Genomic DNA, 14,044 nt, shown 5'->3' on the forward strand with positions numbered 1-14,044 from the left:
CTCAGAGTTTATAGTTTCTGGTCTTATATTTAGATCTTTAATCCATTTTGAGTTTATTTTTGTGTATGGTGTTAGAAAGTGTTGTAGTTTATTCTTTTACATGTAATTGACCAGTTTTCCCAGCACCACTTGTTGAAGAAGCTGTCTTTTCTCTATTGTATATTTTTGCCTCTTTTGTCAAAGATAAGGTATCCATAGGTGTGTGGATTTATCTCTGGACGTTCTGTTTTGTTCCATTGATCTATAAAGACCTGTATATAGAAAACTATAAAACACTGATGAAATAAATCAAAGATGACACAAATAGATGGAGAAATATACCATGTTCTTGGATTGGAAGAATCAATATAGGGAAAATGAGTATACTACCCAAAGCAATCTATAGATTCAGTGCAGTCCCTATCAAACTACCAATGGTATTTTTCACAGAACTGGAACAAATAATTTCACAACATGTATGGAAGCACAAAGACCTCATATAGCCAAAACAATCTTTAGAAAAAGAATGGAACTGGAAGAATCAACCTTCTGACTCTACTACAAAGCTACAGTCATCAAGACATTATGGTACTGGCACAAATTCCTTTGGATTTTGCAAAATGATGACCTTATCAAGGGCCATTTTGGTGGAGTCCTAAATACTGGAGGCACCCAAGAGCAAATGAGAACTAGCAGAGTAGTCCAGAATCTTGGCTGTTTAAAAGGAGTGAGAAATGTGGCTCTAGCTGAAGGGATTGTGTGTGACCTGAGGCCATGTTTAGGATAATAGCATGAAATTTTATTAATAGATCCTGAGGGAATGATCCAGTAGACAGGGAGAGAGGGCAGTAAAAGATACAGGAGCAGAGGGGTCAGCTAGAAAAGCAAATAAACTGAGAGTTGAATACGGATGAGTTCCAGAGGCCATATGGCAAGGGCCTTTGTACTATTATCCCTGGAGAAAACCTGAAGGGGCTTTAAAAGTGAAAGTGAAAGTCACTCAGTTGTGTCTGACTCTTCATGACCTCATGGACTATACAGGCTCCAAAATCACTGCAGATGGTGATTACAGCCATGAAGTAAAAAAGACGCTTACTCCTTGGAGGAAAAGTTATGACCAACCTAGACAGCATATTAAAAAGCAGAGACAATACTTTGCCAACAAAGGTCCATCTAGTCAAGGCTATGGTTTTTCTAGTAGTCACGTGTAGATGTGAGAGTTGGACTATAAAGAAAGCTGAACGCTAAAGAATTGATGCTTTTGAACTGTGGTGTTGGAGAAGACTCTTGAGAGTCCCTTGGACTGCAAGGAGATCCAACCAGTCCATCCTAAAGGAAATCAGTCCTGAATATTCATTGGAAGGACTGATGTTGAAGCTGAAACTCCGATAGTTTGGCCACCTGATGTGAAGAGCTGATTCATTTGAAAAGACCCTGATGCTGGGAAAGATTGAGGGCAGAAGGAGAAGGGGACGACAGAGGATGAGATGGCAGATGAGAAGGGGATGACAGAGGATGAGGTTGGATGGCATCACTGACTCAATGGACATGAGTTTGAGTAAACTCTGGGAGTTGGTGATGAACAGGAGGCCTGGTGTGCTGCAGTCTTTGCTGTTGCAAAGAGTCGGACACAACAGTGACTGAACTGAACTGGGACGATACCGTCCATGGAATTCTCCAGGCCCAAATACTGGAGTGGGTAACCTTTCCCTCTCCAGGGGATCTTCCCAACCCAGGGATTGAACCCAGGTCTCCTGCATTGTAGGCAGATTCTTTACCAGCTGAGCCACAAAGGCTGCTGGAGTGGGTAGCCTATCCCTTCTCCAGCAGATCTTCCCAACCCAGGAATTGAACTGGTGTCTCCTGCATTGCGGGTGGATTCTTTACCAACTGGGCCATTTCAATAGGTTAATCATTCTCTCATTGTGGAGGATGGGTTTGGAGTTGTAGTGAGTGGCTGAGGGCACAAACCCCATTGGAATGCCTTTGCAAGATTTCAGATGATAGTGAGGAGGCCCTGAGTAAGATTGGAGAAGAGGGGAGAGCTTGGAGATGAACAGAAGAGAAAATCAGAGGAGCTCAATGCTTGTACGTTGGGAGGTGATCGAGGATGAATCTTATGTCATTGGATATGTTGACTGGGATGGTGATGATTGTGATTTTTAAGGTGGTTTTCCATTAGTCTATCTTTAACTCTGACTGGTTAATCTGTTATCCATGTATTGATTGATTAAAATCAGAGCAAATTTTTGGTTTTGTTTCTTGGGAATTTCTAGCTATTCTCAGATAACAGTTGGGAGGCTGCTCTGGGTAATTTTAAAAGAATGATTTAAGTGAATTGGCCAGCCTTGTTTTCCAGAATTTCGATTTGAAATAACTTGCTCTACTTCTGTCGTTTCTCATTGCTGACCTTTAGGCTGCTGGCTTTCAAAACATGCTTGTGACCATCATGGTCCTCTGGTTTTCTTCCCCACTCATCTGTCCTGCAGCAGCATGGCAGGCACACTCTGCACAAAGATGCCGTCTGCTGTTTTCTGGCTCATCCCCATTTCCCAGAACAAAGTAATTTTCCATAACATATAAGGCCCATATTCTTCAGCCTTGTTGATGCTGCCAGACCTCAGTGGACCTTTTTTTAAAAAGGCGCTTTCCATATCCTATTGTGTTGTCTGGATCGTCTCCAAATCCAGTTTTTAATTTCCTATTGGCTAAATTGTATTTTGTTTCTTTCGGCCTGCGCTCATCTTCCGTTTAATCCTGGCTTCTCTCCTCTGCTGTGAGGGAGACCTTAATCTCTTTTGGGCCATCAGCCATGCCATTTAAAAATTCCTTTGGGCATCTGTTCAGCTGGTTTAACATTGTTCAGTCCCACTTCTTGGCTGGGGTTTACTGTCTCCTTGCCTGCTTCCGTTCCTTTCAGTAAATAGTATGATGGCTCCTCATGGGAGGATCCATGCACTCCCTTCCAGTGTAAGCCCCCTTTCTGTGGCTCTGTTCTAATATTCTAGTGCCAAATATTTAACCCATTCAGTTGGTCAGGAATCCTTGGGCTGAAACACTGGGTCATTCCATCTTACAGAGAGATCCAGAGAGCACCAGTGCTAGACATGGCCCTGGGACATTCTGTGGCTTGCACACCCTTGGTGCTTGACAGTCTTTCTTTGCAAGGGTAGCCTAGAAAAATAGCATCTTCAGCACCTAGAGTACCTCAGATCTTTAGATTTCAGGTATGATGATACTGGACGTTAAGGCCTAAAGAACAAGAGGAGGGTACTTGATTAAACTGCAAGTCAGTAAGTGGTAAGTCAAGGAGTGTGTTTTCTGACTTGCATCTTTGAAGTGCATATGTCCCAGGTTACTTGATGGGCTCACATTTGAGTTAATTCTGTTCATTCTCTCAGATGACCTTCAATAACCATCACCATGGTGGGAGATAAGATGTGGTAGGTACAGTCACAAACTTAGATTCAGAAGATTGTTCCTTCACTAGGCATTGCTTCTTTGTCAGCTCTAACACTGATTGACTGGGTAACTTTGAGGCAAGTTACTTCTCCTTTGTAGGTTTCAGCTTTCTGGTTCTTAAAATGAAGAAATTGAACCAGGTATCATCAAAGCCTCTTCAAATTGAGATGAACCTTTTCATTAATCTAAAAATACTCTGATGGCAGGAAGGCTTCTTCTTTCCAACCATACAAAGGCTGTGGAGATTTTCCTGTGAGTCGTCTTTTACCAAAAATGACACCCCATTCCCGTCATCCCCCTCTCTCAAGAGCCCTGGCAGCAGAAAGAAGGCTTGTCAGAGAGCTCCTTCCTTGAATAGGTGGATATGTCCTACTTGGAATAAGAAAAAGGAAAATCAACAAAGCAAAGGTAGGAGATGTTAAGAAAATGAGAAAAAGACTTGTTAATTCAGAACAAAAAACGGAAGAGTATATCTGAAACAAAGAAAGCCACATCATTTTATTGACCGAATATACACAAATACCCCTTATCCCCATGTACTTAGACTGTTGTGCCTATAATACAAAATATTTGATGGATCATTGATGTCTTATGTATTTTATTGTTCAGGTCTTTAAACACAGTTGTAATTTCTTTATTAGTAAATAAGGGTTACCTGACTTCAGCCCCTTTTAGAAAATCATGTCTCCTCTCTGTACTTTTAACTTATTTCATAGCTCATTTTACCTAAGTGAGAGTTGAGGGACAGTAAAAGGTTGGAGTTCTGCTCTGCTGTGTAGAATCCCTAGTAACAATCAGTAGGTTTTGAAAAGCCTTTGGTCCATTGAGAAAATGGACTAAGTGGAGAGGGATGGGATGCGGTGGGAGAGAGTGTGTGGGAGGCTCATGAAGAGGGGGCAGGTGTATGTATACATATAGCTGATTCACTTTGATATAAAGCAGAAATTAACACAACATTGTAAAGCAATTATACACCAAAGGGAAAAAAAAAAAAAAGCTTATAGACAAGGATCACTGGTCTACCAAGTAGCGCAGTGGTTAAGATCCTCAAAGTGTATGGTTGTATGGGTCATTGGCAACACTGCTCCTTTAAAAATGAGCCCCTGGCAGTTGCATTTGCCCAGGATTATGCTCTGTTTCACTTTCTGACCTTTGTGTAATCTTGTTATTGGAGAATTCACATCAATGATCTGCTTTCTTTGGTCTGCACAATTCTTTTCTTGAATTCATTTTCATTGAAATGGTAATGTTTATATCTGCCTTGCTTAGTAAAATATAAATAGCTAAAATGTGCATGAGAAATCAGTGCTTACACTGATGTATCAGCTTCATCTGGGTTGTCAGCTGAGAGATCGCTGAACAGTTACTCCTGTATCGCTTGCTGGGTAGACAGTGTAGCTGGTGATAGACAATATCATATATGACTTTTACAGACGCCTAAGCAGAATTCTTTTAGTAACTTACTAGAGTCATCCTTCATTAAGCAAAAAGAAAATCTGTGATATTTGAATCATTCAAAATTTAGTTTCATATTCAAAGTTCAGTTTCAGCAAAAGCAGACTAAAGTATGCATCTTGGTCAGGCTTTTATTCTAGTATAATACATTTTCTTAACCTTTAGCCTTAGAGTTAATCTTCAATGTGGCAGTTCTTATGAATCTGTTTATAGATAGGACTAACAGTGGAAAAATATCTTGTCATCAAAGAAAATTCTAATGAAATAATGGGGCTTTTAAATATAGATCATTAGTCAGAGACATGAAACAAACATCCTCTTATTAAGCTATTACCTCACCTCATTGTTGAAAGCATGGAACTGCAGAGAGCTAGAGTATATCATTTTCATAAAATAGTTGTTGAAGAGCTGGTCTCCAAGCATTTTAGGTTATTTTTTCCTATTCATTGAAGTCCAAAATATTGCTCATCTGAACTTTCTCTGTTAGTCACTATTACAGTAAATCTGAGACTGCAAGGCGCCCAGTAATTCATTACCAATGCAGAACTTGTTCACCTTAAGGTCAGTTATTCAGTCCTTGAGCTGACTGTCATTAACAAGAAATCATCATCTTGAATGAAGAAAAGAAATAATAAAAAGGAAAGCAAGAGAGTTTACTTCAAGAATCTGGACTGAAAAGCCACCAGGTTTCTAGACACCATTTCCCCTTCCTCCTCCTTTACTGTCCACTGTCCCATTTTAGAAGGGAATAAGCTGCTGGCGAGGTTGAGTTGAAGGTTCCCTACCCCCAGAAGTAGCCCTGTTAAGCACTATAGTGTCCCCACATACTCTGGGAGCACAAAGGATGGGCCCTGAAATCTACCGCAGAAGAGGGCCAGGGAGAGTTTCTGAACAAAGTGGGCAGAGGGGAGAATTTCTAGTGGAGAAAGGTGTGAGCACAAAGTTGGTGAGAAATTGAAGACTATAGCGTTTCCAAAGAACTCTAGTACTTATGCTCATAGGGCTGAAGGATGAATTAGGAAAGAAGTTGGCTAAGAACTATGGCCAAATGTGTAGCCAGATGCCCGATGATGAACAGTACTCTGTTATAGATAGTGGTCCGTATTCTCTAGCCTCAAAATGATATAGAACTTTCTGAGTGAGGGAATATCCCTGGCAGGTTTGCAGTTTGGTGGAGAATGGATTTTTTTCAAGTTAATTTAATTAACTAATTTGGTTGTGTTAGTTAAATTAATTAATTTTGGTCTTAGCTGTGGCAGGCAGGATCTTTAGTTGTGGCATGTGAGCTCTTAGTTACTGCATGTGGGATATAGTTCCCTGAACAGGGATCAAACCCAGGCTCCCTGCATTGGAAGAGCAGAGTCTTAGCCACTGGACTACCAGGGAAATCCCTGGAGAATGGATTTGAGGGAGGCAGACAAAACTGGAGATAAAGAAACCAATTAGGGGGAAGAGAAATACCAGGAAAGATAAGAGGGTAGGATTCGGAAGGGAAAAGGAGTAGGAGAGAAGGAAGAATTGACACTCAGGTTCCTGGCTGAGGTGACAGCTTGGGCTCTCAGGAGACAGGAATACAGGAGAAATGGAGGTGAGCTGAGGGGGAGAGCAGTAGGGAGTTCATTTACTATGACTGTGTCCAATAGATATTAGATAAAGGGTTCTGAAGGACAGACCCTTGAGAGAGATTGGGAAACCATCAGCATGCAAATGGTAATTAAAGCACTTCTGAGTTTCTTTCCAGCCCTTAAATCCTGTGGTTCAATGAATAACGGAATCTCTTCAACAAATGCCCATTTCAGGAAGTCTAAACTGAGCAGTGGCCGGTGTGAAGTGACTTGATGACGCAGTGCAATTCCGTCTCTCGTGGTTATGACTAGTAAATCAATTGTGATCCCAGCCTGATGCTGACATTGAAAATCCATCAGGACAGATTTAAGAAGTGTCTTCTTTGTGTTAGATGCTGCAAGGAAGATTCACTTTTTTTTTTCTTTTTAAGATGTGAAATCATTTCGTTGAGTTTTTCCGTTCAAGTTGGGGTAAGATGTAGAGGTTTAAAAAAAAAGGGTAGAGGTCAGAGAGATTGCTCAGGAAAGTCAGGAAGTGGGGTTTAGAAGGAAGACAGTGAATAGTGAATTTGAGATGATAACAGAAGATGAAATGGGAATGATCAAGAATAAGAAGGATCTTGGCCAGAGACCAGGACTGAATTCGTGCCACGTGACGTCTGTGGAGAGGGTGGAGAGCAGAGGAGAAGGGAGTTTTGGGGAATAAAGCAGGTCACAGGGAGGGCCGGCCTGAGCCCTGGCAGGCACCACCTTCAGGCTGAGAAAGGGTGAGGCTCAGTGAGCCTGGGAGGCTAAAGGTAGAACGAGAATAATCTTCCATCAGGGGTTGTGAAAAGGGAGTTTAAGGAGAAAGGTGACCAGATGTGATGAGGACTGACTAGAAAATGATCACTGAATTTCATGATAGGTTGCCTGCTGGAGCTTTTTCTCAAAGGATAGAGTTAGAAAGACAGAGTGTAGGTCAGTCAGGGAAGAGTAAGAAGAGGAGTGATAATTATACGAGTAATAGTAACGTGTACACTTCCTAAGTTATATGGTAGGCAGTGTTTTATGCACCTTGTGCATTTTAATTTTGTAAATTATCATAGTAATTCTAGAAACATACTAGTATTATTAAGGTTACTAGTATTGTTACTGCTTCCTTTTTACTTTTGAGGTATAGTAGGAGATAAAAGCAGTGAGCATAGTAGTTCTTTTGATACATTTTGCAAGGATAGAAGAAATGGAAAAAGCACAGTAGGGGACATTGTGGTTAAATGAAAGCTTTTCTAAGAGATTGTGACATTTTTGAAAGCAGTGAGGGAGGGAGCCTGGGAGGAATCATTGAAGATGGAGGAGAAGGATGAGCAGGTGGGACCAGAGGAAGAGGTGACAGGTAGGCATGGAGAGAGGGCCCAACCTTAAGAAGGGACGCCGTTTTGAGAAAATTAAGAAAGTTTTATAGTCACTCATATTTCACAGTTCAAAAGTGAGACTGTTTCTGAAGTTATGCTTGATAGTGTTGGACAGTTAGGAAGAGACGTGAGGGAGCTGCTGAATATCATTGTGTGCGTCTTCTTTTCTTGAAAAATTTCTGACTCGGTGTTTGAACTTTTAGAAAAACTTAACTTTATCCGTATGAACTTGCCCAAACTGAATTCTGTCGAGTGTGATTTCACTTGTCATGTTCTTTATCATTTGTTACCTCATTTTGTTATTTGGACATAAACATGAAATCTTGTTCACATGTATTTGGATGCAATAATTGCATATTCTCTTAATTGTTTCTCAAAAAAAAAAAAAACCCAAAAAACTGTATTTGGTACCTATTTGGTCAAGAGGCAGAGAGGACAGAGAGCCTGGCAGTTACAATGTGCAGCGTGGCCGTCAACAAGGAGAACAAAAGTGCTGGGGATGGGAGACTAGAGAGGGCAGTGAGTAGCGCAGCTGAGGGTAAAGAGCTGTATTGAAAAGTCCATTTGTGACTTTAAAACTGAGACTTCACTTTTACGAGAACACTTTTATTAACGGGAGATAGAAAGCACAGGACCACTATCATCAAGTTTATAGAGGACGAAGTGAACTTACAAGTTGGCCACTGGCTAATCAGTTGGAGCAGCAGTGACATTTAGGATATCTGAGTGGCTATAAATTGGTGACAGGAAATGGTTCCCTGTGAATAAAGTCTTTCCTCTAGAGTAACAGGGACTGGCTGGCTACACTACTGAACTTATCAGATTCTCCCTCTCTCCCTCCCTCTACCCCTGCCCCCTTCCCTTCATGGGAATGCTATTTAAACTTCACCAAGTGTTTGTGCTCAGTTGCTGAGTCGTATCCAACTCTTCGTGGCCCGCTAGGTTCCTCTGCCCATTCATTATCTCTAGAACTGAATAAATCATTGCTCAAGCAGTAAATAAATCATCGCTCAATTATTTCAGCTGCCAATTTGCCAGATAGAACTATTAGTATTTACAGCAATCAAAAAAAAGTGACAATACTTGCACATATTTCCACTGTCGGAATATCCTCTCCTTGGAAATGAAGAAATCGAAAATATTTAGAAAACACGGACTGCGGCAAGTGTAGCAGTCCTTTCAGTTTCAAAACATTTCCTGAGGAAAAGTAAATGTTTTCTTTCTCATAGAACCCAATATTTTGTCTGTTGAGATATGTTCATCAAAACATTTTATTTATATATAAAATGTTTTAGAAGTTCATCCTGTGTAAACGTGATCATCTCATACTAATTGGGGTGTGTTGAGCACCTCTGTCTCTCCATTAATAGTTTGTCTGTGTTTTGTGTCTCACGGTCAATGTCTTTTTTGCAGATATTGATGAATGTGTAAACAACACTATTTGTGACAGTCACGGGTTTTGTGACAATACGGCTGGCTCCTTCCGCTGCCTCTGTTATCAGGGCTTTCAGGCCCCACAGGATGGGCAAGGGTGTGTGGGTGAGTTCTTAGATTTTTTTTTTCTCCCGACATCTCTCTATCAAGAAGAAATCAAAATCATCAACCACAGGAGAGATGGAAGCAAGGTAACTGGGCAGAATGACATCATAATCTGATCTCGTCGACGGTTTGGAGAGGTGCACAGTGACCCTGCGCTTCTGAAATGGTTAGGGATGTTAAGAAATAGAGAAGCGTAACTTTGGATTTAAATGTATATTGAAAAGAGCATCTGTTTAAACTCTTAGCTGGGTATGCGGAACGCTCCAGTCCCTCCTGAACAGGAAATAGAGTCTGGTGTGTGGTAGAGCTTGTCTGTCTTCAAAATGTACCTCCCTTAGGCAGTGCGTTTAAGGAAACGTGTTGGCAGGAGTTTCTGTTTCCAGGAATGACACCCGTAAAAGGATGCTTTGGCTTGTGCAAGCATAGTTCTTCCATCTGTTCTGAGATTGTCAGAGCTGGAAGGAATCTTGAGTATCATCAGATGTCCTAGAATATGGTCCATCACATGCTCACATGAAAGAAGCCACTTCCTAGGTCATGTTCTGACCAGCCATGATTTCTTTAAGTCAAATTCATCATGAGGCATACTTGCTATTAGAGCAAGTAAATGGGAAAGAAGTTATTTAATTCAGCACTTCACAGATAACAAGGCTTTTTTTTTACTCTTAATTAAGAAAAATTGCCTCTGGTCGTTACATGGCAGATGACACTTGAGGATGAGTCAGTAATGTTTTAGTTTGGAAATTTGCACTGAAAGCAGCAGTTCATTTCCCGTCCAGATTGAATTGGGAAAACAAAGTTGGTTTGGAAATTTAACAATAAAATCACTTGAATAGTAACCACCTTTAAGGTAACACTGTTGTAATCACTTGTTCCAATTCCTGCTGTAGTTTCCTATGCACTAAATTACAGTGGTAAAAACCATCTGCCATTCACTAAATATGTCGACTTAATAGGCCCTGTGGTCTGGCCCTCACATGCTCAGGCTCACCGCCTGCTTCCTCACCAGTTATGTTCCTGCAGCATAAAACTGCTTATGATTGTTCATGTAGCTGGGAAGTGATTAGGCTGTTGTTTGCTCCTTTTGCTGAGAATAACCTCCTGGCCTCCCCTTCCCTGAGCCTCCGTCCATCCCATTCATTCCTAAAGCCAGAAGTTCAGTGTCATCTCCTCCCAGGTAACATTCCTGTTCCACTTCTCACCCTCCAGCTGAGCTATGATCCTTCCTTCCGCTTCCCAAATACCTTGAGCAAATTCTATTGTAATACTTAAATCCTTTTGGGCAATCAATCATCATGTATGTGCTGCCCGCAGCTGCCTTTTCCAAGCTCCATGTGATTGGGAACATTGTCTGTCTGTCTCTCCTGACGGGGCCTAATGTTTGGCCCACTGTAGGTGCTCAGTAAATGTTAACTGTTACCTATTGTGGTATCAGATGTCAAACCACTGACTCCACTTAGCTTCTGAGCCCTTGGTTAATGTTCATTTCTAACCAGGCAGATGAGCGCACCAAATCCATGTATATGTTTCATTTCGACCCACAACATAACCACCCTTAGAGAAGGAATATCTGTTGTCTTGTTAATAGACTTACACGTGTTGTTATATTTGTCTGTTTGTTCTCTTGGAAAAATATTAACTGAGCACCTCTTCCATGTACCTCACCACATTGGGTGTTCTTCGGGGTTTAAGAGATGAATCAGCCCTCTGGGACCATACTTTGGCCACTCTGTTCCCACTGCTTGGACCCTGGCTGCTTTACCCTTCTTATCTACTCATCCTTCAGATGGAGCTTGGTTCCAGTATTACTTCCTTAACCCACCGCTGCACTTAAGGTCCACTGTTCATGCTGTCGCAGTGCTCTGCACTTTCATTCCTAGGACTTATCCTGGCCTGTATGACTTGACATTAAGCTCTATGAAGGCAGGAGTTGGCAGGAGCTCCCTGAAGGCTTCCTACGTCATCATTGTCTCTCCAGTCTGAACCATAGAAGTAAACTAGAAAATATTTTTTGATTGAATGAATACCATCTGGTAGGAAAGATTTAAATAGCTATGGAAATAATACAAGTTAGAAAGTAGAAAATTCCATTTGACAGTTACCTAAAATTGATAAATGCAAACTGGCAAATTTCTAAAGTCAATTTTTCTGGTCTAAATTATGACTGTCCAGGTTGATTAAACATACCTACTCTCTGCTTTACTTTGTCATAATATCTTTTCATAGCAAAACTCAGCTTATTGGATTTATATCTGTTTATATACAAAGTGAAATGGAAAACTGAGGTAATTATCCAAAGAAGTCAAGAGAGATAAACTTTTTGTCCAATTAACTGGGTATCTCAGGTGAAAGTAGTATTTTTCCCCTGAATGATTTGGATAATTGCTCAAATTTTTAACTTTCTATAAACCCTCTTAGAATGTGCTCATGAAAGCTGATGTTTGTACACATCTAATCATGTTTAACACATAAAATACATGAACATTTCAGATGTCAAGTCAGGTACATTGTTTACTGGGCACTCATTAATAATATTTCTTCAGAGGAGAAAAGATAAAAAGTAGTATTTGACAAGGGCAAACATAAAAATAGCCTTTTTTTATATCTATGTACTTGCCTACTGTTGAATAAAATGGACTCATCTGTGAATTTGTAGTGTTTTAGGTAAGTATATTTAAGTAAAAATAAAAACATCTAGCAGAAATAGAAATTACACTGTGGAACACCAACAGAAATTTTAAAGGGATGGTAATATCAGTGAGAAGTTACTGGACCAATTTGCTTCCTGCCAATGATTAATGTAACCCAATAACTACTTTCAGGGGATTTTCCTTCATTTCCCAAAGAGATACCCAACCTGAATTCTGGTTGTCAAGTTATGAACATTTTGGCTGCTAGGGAACTATATCTTTAGACACGTGAGTGGACTGTAAACAATTTTAAATATGCATTTCAAGAAGTCGGTAGTTTCTGAAGTGCCAGTGCTGCTAATTTTTCTTGAATTAAAAACTGAGACAGAAGTACCCGGTTATTTAGGACCTCATTATGTCAAAAAGTCAGGGAAGTGAAAATTAAACAAAGTGTACACACAATGCTTGCTGTACAGTTTTGAATTGTTCCTCAAAACCGGAAAAGGAGTTTGCAAGCCTTGCTTTGTGTTTTCATTGTTCTGTCACACAAACCAAAGCTTGCAGCCCTGCCTCTGGGAGCCCCTTCCCCCCAAAGCTGAAGGGTTTGATTGTTCCTGGGGTGGGGGAGTCACCTTGCTCCAGCAGACCCCACTAGTCATGGCACAGCTGGTAAAACAAGCGTGGTCAGGAGTGAGGAACACGTCTGACTTGATCTGTGCTCCCTTTTCCAGATGTGAACGAATGTGAGCTGCTCAGTGGCGTGTGTGGTGAAGCCTTCTGTGAAAATGTAGAAGGGTCCTTCCTGTGTGTGTGCGCTGACGAAAGCCAGGAGTACAGCCCCATGACCGGGCAGTGCCGCTCCCGGCTCTCCATGGGTAAGTGACGCTGTCTGGACGGAGGCCTTCTCTCCAGGGACCTGTACCTACACAGGTCTGGGCCAAAGACTCTGGGAGTGAGGAAGAAATGACCAAATATTTTGTCACCCTGCTGGAAGCGTCCATGCTGTTTCCAGGCCTGCCTTATCAGTGGACTTTAGACGTGGGTGATGACTGTTGGAGCTAGATGACCTCTAATGTGCTTTCCAACCCAGAGACGCCGTGGGGAGGGTGAAGGATCCAAAATGATGAGAACATTGGCTGGGAATTGCCTAAAACTGAGAGCCATCAACTCAGAGCTTAATATGGCAACATCTCATTCAGTTGCATAATTATTCTCTCTTGGCTCTTGGAGAAACGTATTTTGACACTACTCTAAATTAAAAGCAACATATAGGTCCCTCGGGATCTACAAAGACTTCCTTACACTTGGAATTTTTAAGGTTCCCCCCCGCACCCCCTAGAATTTGGCCAAGAGAATGGCTGTGATTATGTTTGTTTAAAATTTGATTTAGACTGTGTCATCATGGCATACACTGAAATGGAGAGCTGATGCTTTTCCAGATAAATCAGTCAATTTCCAGATCACCCTTTTAGTTTGTGCCATGTGGCTATAATATGATTGTGTTTTGAGGCAAGTAGGAGCCTAAATGGTCCTTTGAGACCCAAATAAAATGAAACATAGACTGTGTTACTATCTTGCTCAATCCCAGTTGATTTTATCCATGCTTCTAAGAAAGCTTTGGCTCTTCCTCAATAGGGTACACTTGTCCTGTGTGAGACAATTCTCTTTGCAAGCAGTAGGGAACAAAATGTAAAAATATTTTCATTCACACATGTTTTCTTCTTAATGATTAAATACAGAAAGGTTATGGGTGCAGAATTAAATGTAGAGACAGTAATTCAAAAACACTGTGACAGGGAAAAAAATATTTCTGGAGGAAGGAGTTGCTCTTCCTTCAATGACCATCCCTGCAACTTATGAGCCATAAAGAAGAGAGTTTTTGTCTTAACTATACTTGTAATGGGGAAAAAAAAAGGTATCAAAAACCTGGCTGGCCAATAATAGGATTGGTGAAGTAACTACCTTTTTATTTGTCTTTGGTTCTATAGAGTAGCACCATCCCCCATAGTTTTATTGTGAC

At 40.9% G+C, this 14,044-nt stretch overlaps 1 protein-coding gene across 7 annotated transcripts in view; it reads left to right on the forward strand.

Moving 5' to 3' along the window:
• The window catches only part of LTBP1 (latent transforming growth factor beta binding protein 1), a 456,133-nt gene that overhangs the window by 388,187 nt on the left and 53,902 nt on the right, over positions 1 to 14,044 (forward strand). For 4 of the 7 annotated variants that reach the window (XM_018055103.1, XM_018055102.1, XM_018055105.1 and 1 more), the window contains 2 exons: positions 9,269 to 9,394; positions 12,756 to 12,899. In XM_018055103.1, the coding sequence (XP_017910592.1) occupies positions 9,269 to 9,394; positions 12,756 to 12,899 (270 nt within the window). The remainder of the gene's footprint in view (positions 1 to 9,268; positions 9,395 to 12,755; positions 12,900 to 14,044) is intronic. The other 3 variants (XM_018055104.1, XM_018055106.1, XM_018055108.1) reach the window with 1 other exon arrangement.

This window comes from Capra hircus, chromosome 11 (assembly GCF_001704415.2).
Source record: "Capra hircus breed San Clemente chromosome 11, ASM170441v1, whole genome shotgun sequence".
NCBI lineage: Eukaryota > Metazoa > Chordata > Mammalia > Artiodactyla > Bovidae > Capra > Capra hircus.